Raw genomic sequence first — 20,728 nt, 5'->3', positions numbered from 1 at the left:
AGGTTTAGTCCGTTAGTGACATGATGGGAAATGTGGCAGCACACATACAGACATGATGCTCGAGAAGGAGCTAAGAGTTCTATCCAGCTTGATCCACAGGCAGCAGGAGACAGTATGTCACATCGGCCAGACTTGAGTGTTGTTGGTTATTTTTGCTCTTTGGGGACACCTCCCACCCAGCTCCCAAATAGGTTTATTCTTAGTTATAAAGGTTTATTCTTAATTGTAAATGCCTGGCCTTAGCTTGGCTTGTTTCTGGCCAGCTTTCCTTAACTTTAAATTATCCTGTCCACCCTTTGCCTCTGGGCTTTTCCCTTTCCTACTTCTATAATCTTACTTTCATCCTGCTCTGTGGCTGGCTGTGTGGCTGGCCCCTGATGTCCTCCTCCTTCCCTGGCTCTTCTTTGATCTCTTCCTCCCAGATTTCTCCTTCTATATATTCTCTCTGCCTGCCAGCCCTGCCTGTCCTTTCTCCTGCCTTGCTGTTGGCCATTCAGCTCTTTATTAGACCATCAGGTGTCTTAGACAGGCACAGTAACACAGCTTCACAGAGTTAAGCACATGCAACATAAAAGAATGCAACACATCTTTGCATCATTAAACAAATGTTCCACAGCATAAACAAATGTAACACGTCTTAAAATAATAGTCTATAACACTTGAGCTTATAAGACCTCAAAGCCCACCTCCAAAGTGACACACTTCCTTCAACAAGGCCACATCTCCTAATAGTGCCACTCCCTACGGGCCAAACATTCAAACACACTTGTCCATGGGGGCCATACCTATTCATACCACCATTGTAACCTTCCAACACGACAAACCATCAAACTAACTCCCAGCTTGACCCCTGCCATGGCCATCTAACTGTCCTGGTCCCCCATCCCCAAAGTTGTACATCATGTCTATCCAGAGAGATTTCTCTAATCAGTGATCCAGCATGCCATCAGTGAGTGTCCTTATCACCTTCCACTGGCCTCTCACTAGATAGCAAAGTGGGGATTTAGGAACAGAACTTTCCACATGCCTTCAGCTCCCTGGGCAGTTCTTTGTGTCTGCTGGCAGGAACACAGCAGAAAGCCGTGAGCTGAGACCACAGCCCTGCACATAGGAAGCTGTTCTTCACCTCTCTGCTTTCAGTCTTGACCCTCTTGTGTTTCATTTTCATCTACATGTCCCTTTAATACCCAGCTAAACTGTCACCTCTACCCAGATATTGTTCCTGAACCTCTTACAGTCCCTCCCCTTACCTGGTCACATTAGATGTCCTTTTCCATGTCCCTACAGCTCTCATTCTCTTCTACTGTGTGTCTGTATCTTCCACAACATGGTGAGCCCCTGAAGGCCATGGCCATGGTTTTACTAATCTTTTTTTTCCCAGTCTTTCACATGGACTCATCAAACGTTCAGGGCTTAATCAGTGAAAAAATCTTCTAGGTTGGATGATATGTCTCTCCGGAATTGAGAATTCCAGTAACAGATCACTTAAATGTGGAAGGGAGTAAATCTTTTCTCTGTGCACTCCATGTACATCTACTGTGTCTCACTGATAGCTAAATTTTTCCCTCGGAATCCTTGTGATTGTAGTTTCTCAATTTGTTCCTTCAAAGTTTTGCCTCAACTCTCTACCAAGTTCCAGTTGCTTTCTCGGGGTCTGCCTTTGGCTCTCTCACTTTGAAGGTACCTAAACGAAACTTCATTCTCAAACCACTTTCTCCTCCATTGTCTCCAAATGCCCCACAAACCACTCTGTTGTGTGGGTAGGAACTTTGTCTCTTTCCTTGTCCTCGTGTGGGTTAGCTACTGAGAGCAGTTGATCCTGTCTTCTCTTTGTCACTGGAGCTTCTTGCTTCATCCATGACTTACTGTGTCCTGTATGGCCACTACAGATGCTTCCTCAATGGTCCCTCCTCAGGCACCCCATAGGCACTTTGCCCCACCATCCCTGAACTGGCTTTACAAAGGTGACAAATACTGTTGTCTTGTAAAAAATACATGCACACATACATACATACATACACACACACACATACATACATACATACACACATACATAAAAGTTGTCTGTTTACATCTTTATCTCCAAACATAACAGCTCTTCCCTTTAAATTGTTCACATTTAGCAGCTTGCTTTCATCTTTTCTTTCTTTCTCTGTATTTAATCTGCTGGCTATTTCTGCCTTCAGGATTTATGCAGAAGCCGAGCGGGGCTCCACAGCACCGTTATCAAGGCAACACCATCTCTTACTAGGATTAGCGTGATGGTCTCGTATCTAGTCCCCTTCCTACAGTGTGACCTCTGAGCCTCTCCACAGTAGCCTGGGCCAGCACTGTCTCCTAGAGCTCTCTGTCTCCCATGCATGCTCTGCTACCCCAGCCTTCTGCATCCTCATTCACATCCTAAGCCAGCTCCTGCCTCATGGCAGAGGCTTTCCTTTCTTCGGGACAATTTCTCTTAGCTGTCTAAACAGCCATTTTGTCCATGTTTTCTTTGGATCTCGGGTAGGTGTCATTTTAACAAGAGGCCTTCCAGATTCATGGCATTGTCTGTTTGTGGGGTTCCCGTTTTCTTTTCTCGCTTGCCTGCAGAGGGCTTCCTTTAAACCTGCTGACATCTGGACATGTGGTGTTTTTTTTTTTTTTTTTTTTTGCTTGTTTCAGCTGCCAGCAGGGAGCAGAGATGCTCATCTTACTGACTCTTGCCCCGACTTCTGGAAAAGGAGCAATCACACTGCATCTCTACCTCAAACATGCCCGGCTGTTCTCACCACATCACCATTCGTTTGCCTGTTCTTCGGTGTGGGCTATCGCCAGAAACCCCAGGACTGTGGTGTAACTCCTCTTCTTAAAAAATCCTTGAGTAGCCGGGCGGTGGCGGCGCACGCCTTTGATCCCAGCACTCAGGAGGCAGAGCCAGGCGGATCTCTGTGAGTTAGAGGCCAGCCTGGGCTACCAAGTGAGTTCCAGGAAAGGCGCAAAGCTACACAAGAGAAACCCTGTCTCAAAAAACCAAAAAAAAAAAAAAAAAAAAAAAAATCCTTGAGTAGCTTCTTATTGCCATTCGAAAAAGCTGTAACAAGCTGAATGGAAAACAGTGGTCCAGATCTGTTGATTATGACTGTCAGGGTCTTAACTTAATCTAACTTAGGTTCAGACAGAAATTTCTCAGACCAAAAATTCCAGAGTCACATGGCTAGAGATGAGTGCCCAGGCCTTTCCTTCCTCTCCTACTGTTTGTAGCTTTGCTTAAAAACAAGAACAGTGTCTTTCACTCCGGCACACGGTGCAGCCCCAAGCCCAGCATCCTCTTGACACAAAAGACATTCACTGCTGAATGAATGACTACTCAACCCTTTTCCCTCGCCAGACTTAACCACCTACGATACAGTGAAGCACTACCTGGTACTGAACACACCACTTGAGGACAATATCGCCACCCATGGTTTATCCAGGTAGGTAGCTGTGTTGAGTCATTTTGTTTTCTCTGTTTCCTTTCCTCGTTTAGGATTTGGTTTTTAGCTATGTGTATGCATTTGTGTCCGTTTGTGGGCATGTGCATGTGAGGGCAGGTGGCTCCGGAGGCCCAAAGGGTGTGTTGTACCACCTTGAGCTGGAGGTGCAGGTACGAGGAACCACACACTGGTACTCTGTAAGAGCAGTAAGAGCTTGTAACCCTCTGCTGTCCCTCTCGACACATATATAGCCCTGTCTTGAATTGTTGGCATAAATTCTAACTTTGGGGATCTTTTGGTTGAGAATGTCATGTTATCACCCCGAGAGAAGGATGATGCTAGGTTTTTTAAAGAGTCTTCAATTTTGTTGCAATTAAAATGTGGGAGAGACAGATGAAATCATGGCATATTTCAGATTAAACTCAGCAAGGATTTGTACTTGACGGGGCTGCCTCAGTGGCAGTTTCTGATAAATGGTCTCTTCAGCTCAGTTCAGTTGGTATGTGTGGCCTTCTGGGCTGATTGTCCCAGCCTGGATCTTACAGTGGCCCTGTCCAGGAGCTCACCAACAGGGGAATTGACACGTGTGAAAACTATGAACAGTAAATAAAGATCGAGAAGAATGAGTCACTACAGACCTCAAAGGAGTGAGAAAACAAACAAAACAAAGCAAAACAACAAGAACTGAGGAACGGGGCCCAGAGGAAGCAGAATTAGACGCGAGGGTTTGAGGGATGCGGCTCTTCGGCGTCCCTTCTCTGACACACAATGCCAACTTCTCCATCGGAATGAGTGACTCTTGGTTTCTGCTGTCCTTCACATCACAGTGATTTGTTTCATCTGGCTCCTGGTTTTGTTGCCCAAGACTGAAAAAGCTCCAATCCCCATATGCTATTGAGATGCCCCTAGATATGTGGCGTGATATTAATATTCTCAAGTTGATATTGGAGTTACACCTTCTCCCTTCTTCTCCCTCTCCCTCTCCCTCCTCTCTCTCTCCCTCTCCCTCTCCCTCTCCCTCTCCCTCTCTCTCTCTCTCTCTCTCTCTCTCTCTCTCTCTCTCTCTCTCTCTCTCTCTCCTCTCTCTCCCCCACACCCTCTCTCTGTGTACCAAGAATATTCCTTTGTACCCGCTACTCTCTGTCCTCATAACACTTCCTCCAGATCTGTACTGACAGGTGACTCAGTCACCCCAGAGCCTGTCCCTGCCTGCCCGTCACTTGCTTAACTGGTTGGCACCTGTCACATTTACCCATTTTGCTTTTTCTTAGCACTGGTCGGCATCTGAAGATGGCCAGTTTTCCTTGGCTTGTCCTTAAGCAGAGCATAGACACTCCAGAACAGGGTCTTCTTAACCATCTGTTATTTAGTAGTAATAGTGAGTGTGTGTGGGTGTGTGGGTGTGTGTGGGGGTTATGGGTTGTGACCATATGCCCTGCGGGTGTGTGCATGCCAGAGCATGCTTGGGGAGGTCAGAGGACAACTTTCAGGAGTCAGCTTTCGCCTCCACTGTGGCTCTGGGAACTGAAATCAGGACTCAGGGCATCAAACTTTCCTGACAAACACCTCCATTTCCCAAGTTCTCTCAAAGGGAGAATCTTATCGCTCTCATTCCCTACATAAAAGGAAACCTGTCACCAGGAGGCACATACCTGTTGGCTGGTCATGCTTTAAATATTTTCTGTCTCTTTATAGAATTAAGCATTAATTTTAATCTCAAAGAATATTTAGCACTGCATTCTTTTTCAATATTAAATGCCTTTTCTTATAATTTGGGAACTGTTTAAACATTCTTTTTGAATTTCCTTTATTTGTGTCTACAGTTTGTGCTCTGGACTTGTAGCTTCCATTCTGGGAACACCAGCTGATGTCATTAAAAGCCGAATAATGAACCAACCCCGAGACAAACAAGGAAGGTAGATAAAGCCCTTGGTGCCCACATGCTGGAGTGTCTGCGCCAGGCTTGGTATTTCAAAGATGCTTTCTTGTAGGTCTGTGTGATAGAGATGTATTCATGTGTTTTCCTGCTCAATGGGGCAGTTGTTCGTATGAAATTACCTCCTCTTTGTCTAATGCAAATATACTAAGCCTTTGGGGTCATATTATTTAGACACAAAGTAGTTACTGTGACTTTATTGGTTTCCAAGCGTTTTTGAAAGCTTACTCTGCTGAGAATTTTCAGACTGCTGTGTTCAGAGCCTATGCCTTTCAGGTAACAGAATGTGATGTAGTATCAAATAGTGTGTTCTCTTTGGAAGAGGTCAGGTGGAATGAACTCAGAGAGGCCCAAGGGGGTGATGGGAAAAAGAGTCAGCAGGGAAATGCCTCCGCTCAAATGAAGATACCTATGTCAATGAAGTGCTGCTCCTATTTGTTCTAAATAAGCAGAAAGCATTTGGTTCATGATGACCTTCCTGAGATGGCTTTGTTTGCATCTCTGTTTACACAGGAGGAAATCTGACTACAGTCTCTCTCTCCTTGCAGGGGACTTTTATATAAGTCATCAACTGACTGCTTGATCCAGGCTGTTCAAGGGGAAGGCTTCCTGAGCCTGTACAAAGGCTTTCTGCCATCCTGGCTCAGAATGGTAAAGATGGGGTCTTTTGATTTTCTTTAATTTTTGTTTTCTTTGAATTTAAATGACTTGTACTTTACAGATATTTTCCATTTTCTCTTCTGGTGTGTGGCTTGGCTCTACCCCCACAACAGGCCCATCCATGCTTTCTTTTTAAAATATTGTATTAGGGTTTTTTTCACCTCTCCTTAGAATCATGTTCCTTTTCTTGACAGACAAAAGCTAAATGAACCAGTCACATTTATTAATAAATAGGTTGATAATCTGTTTTGAAAGTAGATAGAGACATGCTATTTATTATTTACTTATTTGCTGTTAATGTAATGTAAAGCCATTACTACTCCCCTTCACTAAAATAGCCTGGGTTGGGGTGAATGTGTAGACTTAAAAATGGAGCTCTTTCGGGGAAATTTTGCTGCTTCCGAACTTGTTATTTTGATGACAAGTTATACAGGTATTATTATCACAGAGACCCTGCTTTAGGAGAAAGTGTTGTACCAATGCTTCTGTCATTTACTCCAGTGCAGCGAGATACAGCATTAGACAGAGCTAGTAATGTAGTAAGTATAATTTAAAACAAGGAACTTTTGTAAGTACTTATAAATATTTGAAAATGCGGATGAGTTGTGGGGTTAGAAACTTAATCAAAACTTAGCATAATAATACATAAGTATCTCTGCCCACATCTGAGTGCATGCCCTGTAGTAAGGGCTTAGCCTCAAGTAAGAAGCTCTAAACAGTGAGTTCACAGGAGGAATTGCGAGTGCTGTGGCGATACATAGCAAGTAGGTACAGCCCACACCAGGGAATGGAGAAGGCCACCCTAGGAGAGACCTTTGAGCTGAAATTTTAAGCATGAATACGGCTTGAGCATGCCAAATGGTAAGAAAACAATTCCTGGAGAGGAATGGGGGCATGCCGAAAGCCGAAGGCAGGGTAGGAAGCTCAGCTGGCCAAGATGCAGAGACCTGAAGGAGGAGGGCAAAGGGCAAAGGGCAAGGCAGAGACCTGAAGGAGGAGGGCAAAGGGCAAAGGGCAAAGGCGAGGCAGAGAGGCGAAGGCAGCTGAGGCAGGCCAGGTGAACTGTGCACACTGGGGTGGGCTGAGGACAGGCACTTCTGTACTTTTACGTTACTCTATCTTCCCTGAGTTGAGATAAAGGCCTGGGGTATTTATTGAAGCATAACGGTGGTGCAGACGGAAGTCGGACAGTGAGGGGAAGAGGGCAGCTTCTGATAGGTATTTGGGGTACAGGAGACTGATTGGATGAGGATAGTGGAACAGCCAGAGAAGATACAGGAAAAACAGGCTCTGGGCAATTGGTTCTGACAGTGGTTTGACAGATGGGCATCATTTGCAGGGCAAGGAAAGTGTAGACTCAATACATTTAATCTCTGATGCAGATAAGTTTGGAGTGCTGTAAGACATCTGAATAGATAGATATACAGAAGACAGTCTTAATATCAGAATTAGACCAAAATCGGAATCTTAGGGGGGACTGTGGAGAGGGAGATGCAGGGAGTGTAAAAACTGTCCACTTACAAATGGCCACTGGGAATGTGTGCTGTCTATCACTATGGGATAGTAACTGCTTATTAACAAGAAACTCTTAGCATAAATATGTCAGTCAGCCTCTCATTGCTGTAACAAAATACCCAATACTGAACAAAACAACCTGAAAGAAGAAAAGAGTCTATTTGGTCTCAGGGTATCAGAGGTTTCGGTTGGTCAGCTGACTCCATCGCCTTTGTGGGCTGCTGAGGCAGAGCATCCTGGTAGGAGCATGTGGCAGGGCAAAGCCGCTCACTTCATGGTGTCCAGGAAGTAGAGAGCACTCTACAGGAAGGGGCCAGGGACAGGTGCACACTTCAAACACTCCCTCCTCACACCCTGTCCGGAGGTTGAAGAGCCGGATTAGTGGGTAAAGTGCTTGCTGTGTAAACATAAGGACCAGTTTGGATCCCCAGGACCTGTGTAAAGAGCCAGATGCAGTGGTGTGCGCCTGTAAGCCAAGCATGGTGGGGATGCGAGCCAATATATCTCAGGGACTCACTGGTTGGCTAGTCTAGCAGAAATGGTGAGCTCTGGGTCTCATTGAGAGACTATGTCTCAAAACATAAGGTAGAGAAACAATTGAGGGAGACACCCAACATTGGCCTCTGGCCTCTTACACACACATACACTGGTGGTGTGTACACACACACACATCCTACACACACATACACACACACACACATACACACACATACATACATACATACATACACATACACACACACACACACACACACACACACACACACACACACACGCACGCACGCACGCACGACACCTCTGGTGACCTACTTTCTCCAACCAGGCCTTACCTCCTAATGGATGGATTAACTGTCTGCTGATGAGGCCAGTGCCTTTGTGATCCCATCATCTTTCAGTAGCTCCCCCAGCTGGGGACCAACACTTCAGCATATGAGCCTTTGGGGGAAACACTTTAGAGTCAGACCATGATACAAAGTGCACTAGAACAAAAACCCACCTTACTTTGGTGGTCTCAATTAGCCTAAAATCATTTTAAAGCTGAATATTTCTTACTGAAACTAGAGATTTTTTTTAATTGGGCTTACAAAAAGAAGGAGCTTTTAGAGGTCCTGGCCACCCTCAAGAATAAGACGCTCATTAAAGAAAATGACAATGAAAAGTACATAGTTAAAAATTATAGAAATGATAAGCATCGATGAATCACCTTGTGCATTGCCAGCACGGTTCTCATTGTAACTGTGGCTTAGCCATGGAATTCTCCCAGTTGTCTATGCATCGAGCTGCTGTACAGCCCTCTTTTACAGAGGAGGAAATAAAGTCATAGCAACTGCATAACTTGACCATGTTCAGTCACTAACTGGTATTTCTCAGTATCAACCCTAGGAAGTAGAGAGCACTCTACAGGAAGGGGCCAGGGACAGGTGCACCCTTCAAACACTCCCCACCCCCACACACACACCCTGTCCAGAAGTTGAGGAGACGGATTAGTGGGTAAAGTGTGATGTTGGAGGACATCTTTCTAAGGAGCTTGTATCTGTTGGTGGCATGAAAAATACTGTGTGGAATACGGACAATGCAGAAAACATGGCTGTAGCCGGTAGCTGTCTGAAGGCCACAGAAGGCTGCAAAGAGTCGTCATTTTTTCTGGGCTATGATGCTTCTGTAGGTGCTTATCAGATGAGAGGGGAGAGAGAGTATCATGAGCATCAGCATCATGTGTGGAGGCAGAGGTGATGCAGTGATTTTTTAAAGTACCTACTATACGCTAAGCGCTCCACACACAAGAATCATTTCTAAATTTGTACAAGAACACAGTAAGGCAGATACTGTCATTTACATTTTCAGATGAGAAAACCATGTCTCAGTGTGGAAGAGATTTGCTCAAGTTTTCTCTGTGTAGTTTTGGTGCCTGTCCTGGATCTCACTCTGTAGACCAGGCTGGCCTCGAACTCACAGAGATCCACCTGGCTCTGTCTCCCGAGTGCTGGGATTAAAGGCGTGTGCCGCCACCACCTCCTGGCCCCTCATAGCTATTTTTGACTTTGACTCCCTTTCCTTATTGGTTCAGTGTACTGAGTTCCTCAGAATCCTTTAGCTAGTTGATAAAAATCTTAAAAGACTATAGAGAGATGGGGGCTGGGGGGAAGGCTTGGTGGTTAAGTGCCTGCCACATATGTGTGGCCCGAAGTTCAGAAGTTCAGATTCCTAGAACCCATGTAAATGTCATCTGTGTGTGGTGGCCGGCTGTAATTCCAGTCCCTGAAGGCAGAGGTGGGGATCCTCAGAACAAGTGGTCTAGCCAGACTAGCCATATCAGTGAGCTCTGGGTTTGATCAAGAGACCCTGCCTCACTGTGTAAGACAGAAGAGCAATTGAGGATGATTCCTGATAGCTATTTTTGGCCACCTCCTACATGCATACCTACACACACACACACACACACACACACACACACACACACACACACACACACATACACACACACAAACACACAAACACGCACACTGTACACACAGGAAAAACTAAAAAGTAGGGGTGTATAGAGATGGAGGGCTGATGCCAAGGAAAGGCTCCCTACCCAGCAAGCATCACTAGTATGCTTGTTATTGCCTTGGTGATTGTTGCTATGTGTAATTGAACCCAGACATCTGACTCATAAGCACCTTCAAATACCCAGCTAACTTCACTGAAGTTTATGATTAGGTCACACCATACAATACATTTGGTAAATAAGACAGGTAACCAATGCCTCCGGGCCAGCATGTTCTTTGTAAATCCAAGCCCTGTGTGAGCCCGGGTTAGCTTTGGGAGGTACTTGCTTGCTAAGCATCACATCGGGAGGAGGAGCTTATTTGTAAATTTAAGATTTAAGACTGTCAAGCCAAGAGAGCTTTTGAGTATCCTGCTCTGCAGAGACAGACTTCAGTGGGCTCAAGACAAACCCGAGGCAGTAGCACAGGTCCATAAGCAGGTGGATTATTGACAACAGTCACTACTGTGCTGATGGGGAACTCAGAAAGACAGCATGGATGTACAGGGGCTCAGTCAGTCCCACCGATCAGCTCCCCTCAGCCTACACGCTCTCTCTCTTGAACTCACTCAATACCCCCACTGAACCCCACCACGGACCTTTCCCCCAGACAGAGGAGGCATGAAGTTGCTTCCCCTGGCCCCATGGTTTCAAACCTGTAATGTTGCATTCATATGAAGAGCAAAGCTAACAGCCACACCATTAGAGATGGCTGCAGGGTCCTACTTCACCAGCCCCCACCCCCACCTCCCCCACCCCCCACCCCCGCCTCCCTGGTCTCCCTGCAGCTGCCTCCTTGACTGCTTCATTCCTGATGACACAGGAATATGGCACGGTCACAGCTTTGTGCTTATGATTTCAGCTATGTCTGTGCAGATCAGCTAACCACTACTTAGTAAATCCTCGGTCTGCCTAGGTGACATGTTTAGTATATCCAAACACAGGCATATGCATTCCTTTACAGACACACGTAGCAAATCCTGTTTAGTTTCTAACTGGTTAGCTCTCCTATAAAATGGAAATCCTCCCTAGTCAGTCACTGATCAGAACCAAATTAGGGAGGAATCCCCTCCAGGCACCCGTTCTCTGATAATCCCTACTTGCTAGTGTGGTACGTCAGTCCACATCCCTCCTGGTTCCTGTCGATGTGGTCATTCAGATTAAGGTTAAGCCATTCAGAGGCAGGAGCTCCTTTTTCTATTTAGTGTGAACTTGTTTGTGCAGATTGCAAGACATCTGAGACTGAGATTTTCATGACCCAACCCTTAAAGGATGATCTTTGTCTTCCTCACTTCCTAAGTGTCTAATTGGAGAGCAGCTTAGTACAGAAACCAAGACGTCCCACATCACAGCCTTGTAGCCAGTAACAGCTGGTAGAAAGAACTTTGTGGTTTAGTCCCACACCATGTCAGTGGGCAGTGGACTACTAAACTGAGCTCAGCATTCTCATCTGTAAAATGGGGATAAGATCTCTCTTTTTTTTTTCCTATTGCAAGTTGTTTTTAGGGAAATCTGTGACATGAAAATGCTTTGTAAGTTTCAAGGTGATTTACAAAGGTAAACAACAAGATATTTGTGTGGCTTTTGTTTTGTTTTGTTTTACAAGTGGATTGAAAATGACTCTGTCACTCAAAGATGTATATGCGATATGTAGAATATTTCTAATTGCTTTGAAATGTGCACTAACCTCTTTGGTTAATCTTTCAGACCCCTTGGTCAATGGTGTTCTGGCTCACTTATGAAAAAATCAGAGAGATGAGTGGAGTCAGTCCATTTTAAGCCCTTAAAGCTAGAGGGCTCATTGTTACTGAACAAGGGCATCCGCAACACACGCCCCCTATTATTTCTACCTCTTTAGGAAGATACTTTACTCCACAGAGACTGCGATTTACAGGGGGCAGCGCTTTATATTTCTATGGACACCCGAGTTCTCTTAGATTCCACTCTTTCCCTAAGAGTGATCTCTCTGGTCCCAATCTCTCAAGACCAACCACTGAGACCCAGCGCAGCGTTTCCTGAAGAATGGAACCTGGACCACTTTGACCTTGGACCAGAAGGTTTAGACTTTGAGCTGCCGATCTCTGCAAAAGTATCTGCCTAGAGGAGTACCAGAGGGAGCCAGGCCCTCAGACCTGGCTAGGCGTCAGCCATGCGGAAGACTGCGTAGTGCTTAGGCAACACATTTAACCTGTGCGCCAGTATTTATTGTTGCAGTGTGACAACTCACTTTTCTGTTATTAGAGTGCACATATCGTATACTCCAGAGAGGCGAGTGAAAATTCAAGAATAAACATTTTTGAGTTTCCCTAGTGCTGAAAGAAGTGGCTTTACCTTTTCTCGCAAGGAGGATGGAAAGATCAAAGAGACAACTTGAAGTGATGTTTGAATTGCAGGGAAAGAGGCTGCTTGCTGTCAGGGCCCACCTTTACAGATGTGCTCACCCCTCCACACATGCTAGAACCTAGTAACTTCCCCTGACAGCCACAGCCTGTCTCCGCGAGAGCAGATCACTTGCCGTGTGTAGCGTCACAACCCGTACTTGTCAGTAGCTCTGAGAATCGTAACACACGGAAACCACACCATGTTCGACTGAGATTCAGCTCTCAGGGTCGTCTTATGGAGCACCTCATGTCCTCAGCTCTTCCTGGGTGTTTTTGGAGCAAGACTGGCATGAAGGCAGCTCACACTGGTGTGTCTCCTTCTGTACCTGTCTCCTCTGTCCCAGAGAGGGGAGCGCAGAGAGAGGGAGAGAGAGAGAACTCAGATGCCATTCTAGAACTTTCAGAAGCCCGAGTATTAGTCATTTTGAATCTTACTCATTCTTGCATAAAATGTGACAAGTGTACGCCATCTGTGGTACATCTCTCCAGTCTGCATCCCATCCATTCTCTTGCTGTAGAAAGGTTTCTCCAGGTTCACCTGCCCACAGCCGCTCCCCCAGCCTCAGACATGGCCTTTCAGGATGGGTGGCTGTAGCTAGGGGTAAAGGCTGGAGGTGTTACTAGGAAAACCCCGACCACTCAGGCCCAAGGTAGACCTCAGAGCCAAACTAACAGATGTCCTGAGGGACAGAGATGCTCTTGTGTAGCATGACTGTGGGGATGGATAATCACTGCCATTTTAAAGGAGGAAGCACACTTTTAAAGATCTTTCAATGTGTGTAGCCGTCTCATTTTTCTACTTGCAGAAGGTGGAGTTTGCGAAATCTCTTTATGTCTTCAGGTTGCCTACCTTTCCATTGCGTTTGTCAATCTATAATTGAGTGGCTAGATATATATATAGTCCAGATCATACTAAATTATCTGCTTAAGTCCTCACGTATTCTGCTCCACAATGAATCATTTTGGGGGAATTTTGGTTTTCCTATGTTTTGTAATGTTTATGACTAAGTAAATATGGAATTAAATAATTATATGCAAACTGGACTATTAAAAATTGGCCTAGCCTTATTCTTTTGGGGGCTTGGGGCTGAAACACTGCTTCCATACTGACATGTTGTTCTTTGGTTTCTGAATCCGTGTGAATTTCTGAAACTGTCTGAAGTTATCCTTCAAGATCATCTGATTGAACTACGTCACTTTACAGATTTGGAAACTGAAGCCCAGAGAAAGGAGCTTGCTCAGGCTGCAAAGCGCAAAGGTCCTGACTGTTATGGGCATTACAACGGACCATCATTGTACACTGGTTAGGTGCCCAAGCAACTCTTGCGTCCATCTCACGACAACCCCATTTCGGATTCTTGAGTCATCCTGGGCTTTTTTTAATGTTGATGTTGTTTATCTCGTACATTTTCAGTAAATCTGTGTTGCTTGCAGCACAAAGTTTAGGATTAGATAAACACTGAGACTCTCCATCACTGGCTGTTTGCTGTGTCTCTAACTGATATCCCATCACACCCACGGTTTACTAGCAAGCTTGGTTTCTTGGTACCCACTTGGAAAACGCTTGGTCCTCTCCAGAAGTGAACACAGCAGAAGAGTCCTGTCTGTCACCTTCTCACTTTCCTACTGTGCGACTCTGGGCACCTCTCATGTTCTCTGTGACTCGGTATTAAAAATTCTAGGCAGTTTTCTTTTCTTTTGCTTTCACACATTTTTTTTTCTCATCAAATATTTTTTTCTTCTTGAAAAAAATCTATACATTTTTGTTATAAATAATTCTCTGTTCTTTATAAGCAAATTTACAAGTATATCTAACTAAAGGAATAGCATTTCTTAAGACTGATTTTAGTTAGATATAATATGGGTTTTTACTTATTTTTTTCTTTTACATGTGTAGGTGTTTTGCCTGCATGTTTCTTTATGTACCAATTGCATGTGGTTCCTAAAGAAGCCAGAAAAGGGCACTGGAACTAAAGAGCCAGGTGGTTATGGGCTGCTATGTGGGGGCTGGGAATTGAACCCAGGTCTTCTGGAAGAGCAGCCATTGCTCTTAACCACTAGGCCATCTCTCCAGCCCTAGGAATAATACGTGTTTTTAGAGAGCTTCAGGACCTGTTGGATTATAATCCTTCATGGGTAGGACTAGGTAGATCTTCTGCTTTTATGTGAATCACTGCCCTCATTGATAGCTGTATCTTATTTATTTATTTATTTATTTATTTATTTATTTATTTATTCATTCATTCATTCATTTATTTGGCTGTCCTCAAGAAAATTGTTTATTGCTACATATAATTGTTTATTGCTACATACAATGTATTCGTTTTGTCTTCATTATTTTAAGACTGTAGCTTTCATGTAGGTCTCAAATGCCTCTTTTGCTGTGTTAATTTAAAAAGGAATTGAGAGAATTAAACTTTTTTTTCCCCTCCATGAACAAAACCAGATTCCTTCCAGGAATCTCTTGGGGAAAAATGTATAATTTTAATATTTGATGATTCAAATATGGGTTTTGACAAGGCATGGTAGCACATACCTGTAATCCTAGCTCTCAGAAATTGGAGGTAGGAGGATTGGAGTTCAAGGTCATCTTGACTGTTTGGTAAGTTCAAAGCCAGCCTGGGCTACATAAAAGACCTTGTCTCCAAATAAAACAAAATTTGGCAAGTAAGCTGTTCTCTTCCCCGCTGTTAAACCGAAGCTCCTCTTCAGAGATTACCAGACAACCATGTATTGTTACTGAGTGCCAGTTAACATGGAAGGACGTCTGGCCCTGAAGTCTAAGAACCTCCCTCCAAGTCTGGGCTCTTCTTTTAACAGAACAGAACTTTGACATTGTGGTCTAGTCCTCCCCATCTCTAGGTGCCTGTTTCATTATAGGAAGATACAGACAAGCCACTGCCCTATAGGAAGGTCTAGACAAGCCACTGCCCCATAGGTAAGTCTAGACAAACCACTGCCCTATAGGAAGGTCTAGACAAGCCACTGCCCTATAGGAAGATATAGACAAGCTACTACTCTCTGTATGTTAACCCAGTCTGTATCTGATGGGCCATCATTTTGATATCCTGTTTTTAAAAGAAAAATACTTTCAATTAGACTTGCCTTTCCCTGAGTGTAATATTTCCTCATATTCCAAGATTGGAAAATGCTGTACTCAGACTTTGTAACATAAGCTGGTCTGTGTCACCATGGACTTTGTTTTTCTCAGGGTAATTTCTTTTAGTAATTGGGCTGCATCACATAGTATCACCTTCAGCTGCTCCTTCATACCTACAATAAAGTTAAAATCTTCAGCGACGTGTTGAAGGCCCTCTCGCTCTGACTCGCCGTTTGTTTCCGGCCTTTTCTCTCCCTGCATTCCCACCTCGGCCTCCTCTCAGCTACACAGCACGCTGGTTATTTCCCTAGAGGTGTGCTCCACTTGTCTGCACATCTTACAACCTCCGCTCTGTGTCCTCCGCCTAACTTCCGTCTAATCACCTCGCCCATCCTTTATTTCGGATGGCTAGTTAGTTCCAGCTTTCGTCTATCAGAAGCTTTCAAGAGCTCTAGCACCCATGGGTCCCTTTGCTTCCTCTACTAAGTGGATAAATATGCCCTTTTTCCCATACACGGAGGAGCTATCTGGAAGCAAGGATTCTATAATACTTCTCTGGGAGCCGCCTAGAGGCTCTGTTAAATCAGAAGCGGTTTCTCTTTTTAAGGAAATGGAGAGAAAAACATTTATGGACAGATTATTGTATTTTATTTCCCCCTCTCTTCAGAAGATAACGTTGAGTAGTGCCTTGAACCTCATTACTGTATTTACCGAATGCTCAACTTCCCACTGAAAAGATATTGGTGTCAAATGTATTATTTTTAAGAAATACCATCTTCATCACATGAAAACCTTTCATGACGGGCTGGCAGGATGGCTCAGTGAGTACAGGCACCCACTGCCAAGACTGACAGACAACCTGAGTTCCACCCTGGAACCCACATGGTAGAAAGAACAGACTCCTGTGACCTCCATACACATACCATGACATACTCATATCCCCTCACATATCAAAAAAAAAAAAAAAATGCCAGCTCGGCCTTTAATCCCAGCACTCAGGAGGCAGAGTCAGGTGGATCTCTATGAGTTCAAAGCCAGCCTGGGCTACAGAGTGAGTTCCAAGAAAGGCGCAAAGCTACACAGAGAACCCCTGTCTCGAAAAACCAAAAAAACAAACAAAAAGTGCCTCCCATATAGGCTAAAATTGGGTAGTTTTAAATAATAGAACATTTAGTTATACTATAATATAATAGTTAGTTGATTAATAGCTAAATAAAGGTGTGATTATGTCATTCTTCATTTCAGAGTGGGTCTGAAAGATTTGCCTTTCCTTTAATACAGACAAATGCATGTTTACCACCCCCCCACCCCCCAACCCCCCACCCCCCAACCCCGCCGCCAAGTGCCTTAGCGCTTCTGAACGGTGAGGAGTACATGATTATTTTTCTCTTCCCGTCCTTTACCCCTGACAGGCTGCTGTGATTGCTAACAGCAGCAGGAACCACTTGGGAGGTCTGATTAAAGCAGGTGAAGATGCTTGAAGAGGTCTGTTTGCTGAAAATATCTGGTGCCAAACAGGAACAGGTGAGTAAATAAAGTTCGCTGTTCTGAAGTTTAAAAATAAATGCTTTTAAATGCCTGATTGATTTAGTGGTTCTTTCCTATCCAGTTATGGCTTCAAGATAAAAACAAAAACTTAGAGATTTTTTTTTAACTTTACTGTTCATCGTGGAAATTGAAATTGGCTTGATTTGGAATACTGGGCTTGAGATATTTAATACTAGCCAAAGAGATAATTATATTTCATGGCTATAATTTTTGTTTTATGAGTATTCCTAGTTCCCCCAGTTATTCTGTGCACAGACTCCCTGGCAGAGGAATGGCAGTCAGCTGTAGAATGAGGGAGTCTTTGCCACCACGTCGCCTTTGATTCCTGTGTCTCATCCAGTACAGAATTGGCAACTCCTTTTCTGTCGCCGTCACCTCTCCTAGCCACGAATTCCTTAAAGTTTTGTTGTTCAAAGCCTGTTCACTTTCACTGTGAAGGAACACAGTTTCTGTGACTTCTACACTGAACCTGGCAATGCCAAACCATAGTAGGCATCCAATATATCTGCATTTCACCTCTTCACAAGCATTCACATGTGTTTGAGAGGCAGGGGAGGGGGAGACGTGGAGGCTGTTCTGTGCAAGCCTCTCGTCTTTGCGTGGCCTCCTCAGCCACTGCCACATTCACAAGTCTGAGTGGTGATCTCAGCCCACAGCTTCTCCCTTTGTGGGTGAGCTCCTGCCTCCTCCATCCTCGCTCACCTCTTCTATATAGCTGTGATTTTGTCAGTCTAATAATACTATTTAATGACAACCATACAGTGTGTAGTCTTTTGAATTTTATTTTGGATCTCTTAGCTGAAAGGTCTTGGGTGGGGATTTAAGAGAGACCTTTGCGACAGGGTGTGACAGTGCAGAGGTTCCTCCGTCCCGTGTTCTTGCGGAGGCCATGCCAGGTTTAACTTGGCCCTGAGGTTAAGATGCCCCAGCGAACTTAGCTTCTGTTAAACGGCTTGCTTGTGCAGACCTTTGCCCTGCAGCAGCTGAGTGAGATGCCAGGATGTGGGTTTGGCTTTTAAAGGCCCTTTGGTCTAAAGGCTCAGGGCTATGCTTAGGTCCTGAATACCTGGATATAGTCTCAGCTGGATGGAATAAAGACTTTCAACTGGCTATAAACTGGCTGAGTGGTAATTCCTGGTGGGCTCCTTGTCAGTCAGTGGTTCCCAACCTTCCTAATTCTGTGACGCTTTAATATAGTTCCTCATTGAATCCCAGGTTATGGGATATCTTCTGCCAGTTGCTACTTCATAACTGTAATTTTTCTACTGTTATGAATCATAGTGTAAATATCTGATTTGTAGGATATCCGATATGCAACACACACACCCAAGGCGTCGCAACCCACAGGTTGAGAACTACTGCTCTAAGGCATTTAGATGGATCCTTAGGGAGTAATGGTTATTAGAAAGGATATTTAACATCATGGACACACAGACAGAAAACAGCTTAGTGGGGCTCTGAGCAGAATTCAGGCCCCAGCACCAGAGACACAGCATGGTGGGGTCAAGAGGAACCAGAGTCCACTCGACAGAAACAGGACTCTCTTCTGATACTGTCTGATGCTGGGGTGGTTTACACAGGTTACAAGCCTGCAGACAGGCCCTGATTGCAGACAAGAGGCAGGAGAAGGAGTAGGGAACAGGATGCATGGCCACCAGTAACTCCTTTGATGTAAGCTTGCTTCCCAGGTCAGAGATCCTGGCCCCTGGAAATTAGAGATCCACAGACAAAGTCCCCAGGGGACTGTCCATTGGTATCTGTGAAGTAAGGCCGCCTCACCTCGGTCACTGTGGCCAAGCATCTGCTGGATTCCAAGCACACATGTGGTGCACAGACATACATGCAGGCAAAACATTCTCACATCAAATAAAATATATAAATCTAATAAAAATTTTAAAATAAACATGGTTGATTCCTGCAGTAGACTCTGAATTATGTTTGGATAGCATAGAGAAAAGTATCACTTGATTTTCCCCAATTTTTTGAGTCTTATTTTCATAAAAATATTAAGATACAGTATTACAACCCCTCTCAGGTATTTTCCACCTCATCCTTGGCCTTATCCTTCCTTTCTTTGGCCCTTAACTATAGGATTAGAATTAAAATATTCCCTGTCCACACTTTACTGAAGGCAGAGGACTCGCAGGACTAATCAGGCGGGGAACTTATACTTTTTAATATAAATGAAAATACTTTTCATGATAAAGAACAGGGGATAACTTAGTTGGAGTTTAATCATAATAGTGTAATGGTCCAACATAAAAAAAAAATTCCACTTCTCTCCTACAGCAGAATAGGACAGAAAATAAATGTAAAACTACCTACTCCAGGAACAGATGAAGAACACTGAAATACTTAGCAGGATGTCAGCACATAATGGCTGTTCCCTGACATTTCAGGGTTAAGACCTTTATGTCAGGAGCCTGACAGAAATGAAGATATTCTAAAAATACACTTGCCTGTCACAACTTGACTATCAGAAAACAATGGACCCCAAAGAAATGGGAATTTTCCCAGGAATCTCAAGCTGGGAGAAGGAAAAGGCCCCAGCCAGGGGTTGTGGGGAGCAGTGTGTGGGGGTGATTTATCTCCTTTAAATAGGTTTCACATAGCTCTGACAACTTGTCAGGCCACCGTACTGGATGAGATTGAAACTCAGGCAGTGATAAGTCTATGCTGGGCTGGACCACACCTTGGCCAGGCAGCTGAAATTTGTACCCCTGGCCCTCTGTTTGGTTTTCATTTGGTTTCTGACACGGGGGTCTCACTATTTAGCCCTGGCTCTCCTGGGACTCAGGCTGGCCTCGAACTCACCGAGCTCCGTCTGCCTCTGCCTCCCGAGTGCTGGCATTAAATGCATGTACCACTATGCCTAGCTGCTGGACCCCAAAGGGGAATGGACTTGGGGGGTTCACTAACTCTTTGTCTCTCTCCCCAATGTGGCCACACTGGATAAACCTCCTCTCCTTGCTTTCTACTATTAATGTGACTCTTGACATTATCTTATTGAGGGTTAGTGGCTGAATCCTGCTTGGAGCACAGTCTCTGACACCCAAGTTCAATAACACTTGGGGGTGGACAGTAGCAAGAGGGTGGGTTAAATGGAAAGAAAGGTCTGGGGTACAGCTCAGTGGTAGGGTACTTGCCAAGCAAATGTAAGGCTTGTTAAATTTCAAGCACCTATAATATAGGTGCTGGAGCAAGAACTCACTGTATCTATGAGCTTCTGGTGTGTACCATTTGGTTGTATTATTTAGTATATATGCTTGTACCTGAAGTATTCCCTGTGATGATCAAACCATTTCTTAGGGTGAACTTCCCACTTCTATGGTACAGTTCCTAGCTCTAGATTTACTCTCTCCTTAAACTTGCACTGGGTGTCAGCATTCCAGCACTGTATGAGGCCCCAGGAGTAGGAAAATGAGAAGAGATCCTACTTTGATGAAGTTCACACTATGATAGTAAAGAGAAATAGCCAACAGTTTCAAAACATCATAGATTACAGAGTGTGATGGGGCAAGACAGTGCAGTGGTTCTTCCATCTTGTGTTCTTGGTGAGGCCATTTCAAGTTTAACTAGAATTTGATCTCCTTGATGGAGTACCCC

At 44.5% G+C, this 20,728-nt stretch overlaps 1 protein-coding gene across 3 annotated transcripts in view; it reads left to right on the top strand.

The window, feature by feature from the left end:
- Nucleotides 1-13,518, top strand: part of Slc25a27 (solute carrier family 25 member 27) — a 28,592-nt gene extending 15,074 nt beyond the window's left edge. For 2 of the 3 annotated variants that reach the window (XM_028890691.2, XM_028890692.2), the window contains 4 exons: nt 3,368-3,452; nt 5,276-5,368; nt 5,937-6,039; nt 11,801-12,044. In XM_028890691.2, coding sequence (XP_028746524.1) covers nt 3,368-3,452; nt 5,276-5,368; nt 5,937-6,039; nt 11,801-11,872 — 353 coding nt within the window. In that variant the 3' untranslated portion in view covers nt 11,873-12,044. Of the gene's footprint in view, nt 1-3,367; nt 3,453-5,275; nt 5,369-5,936; nt 6,040-11,800 lie in introns of all 3 variants that reach the window. The other variant, XM_028890690.2, reaches the window with a different exon arrangement.
- The last annotated feature ends 7,210 nt before the right edge of the window (nt 13,519-20,728 follow it).

The sequence above is a fragment of the Peromyscus leucopus genome, chromosome 16_21, assembly GCF_004664715.2.
Source record: "Peromyscus leucopus breed LL Stock chromosome 16_21, UCI_PerLeu_2.1, whole genome shotgun sequence".
NCBI lineage: Eukaryota > Metazoa > Chordata > Mammalia > Rodentia > Cricetidae > Peromyscus > Peromyscus leucopus.
Note: the sequence above shows the minus strand (reverse complement) of the source record. Positions and strands in the feature narration are given on the sequence as shown.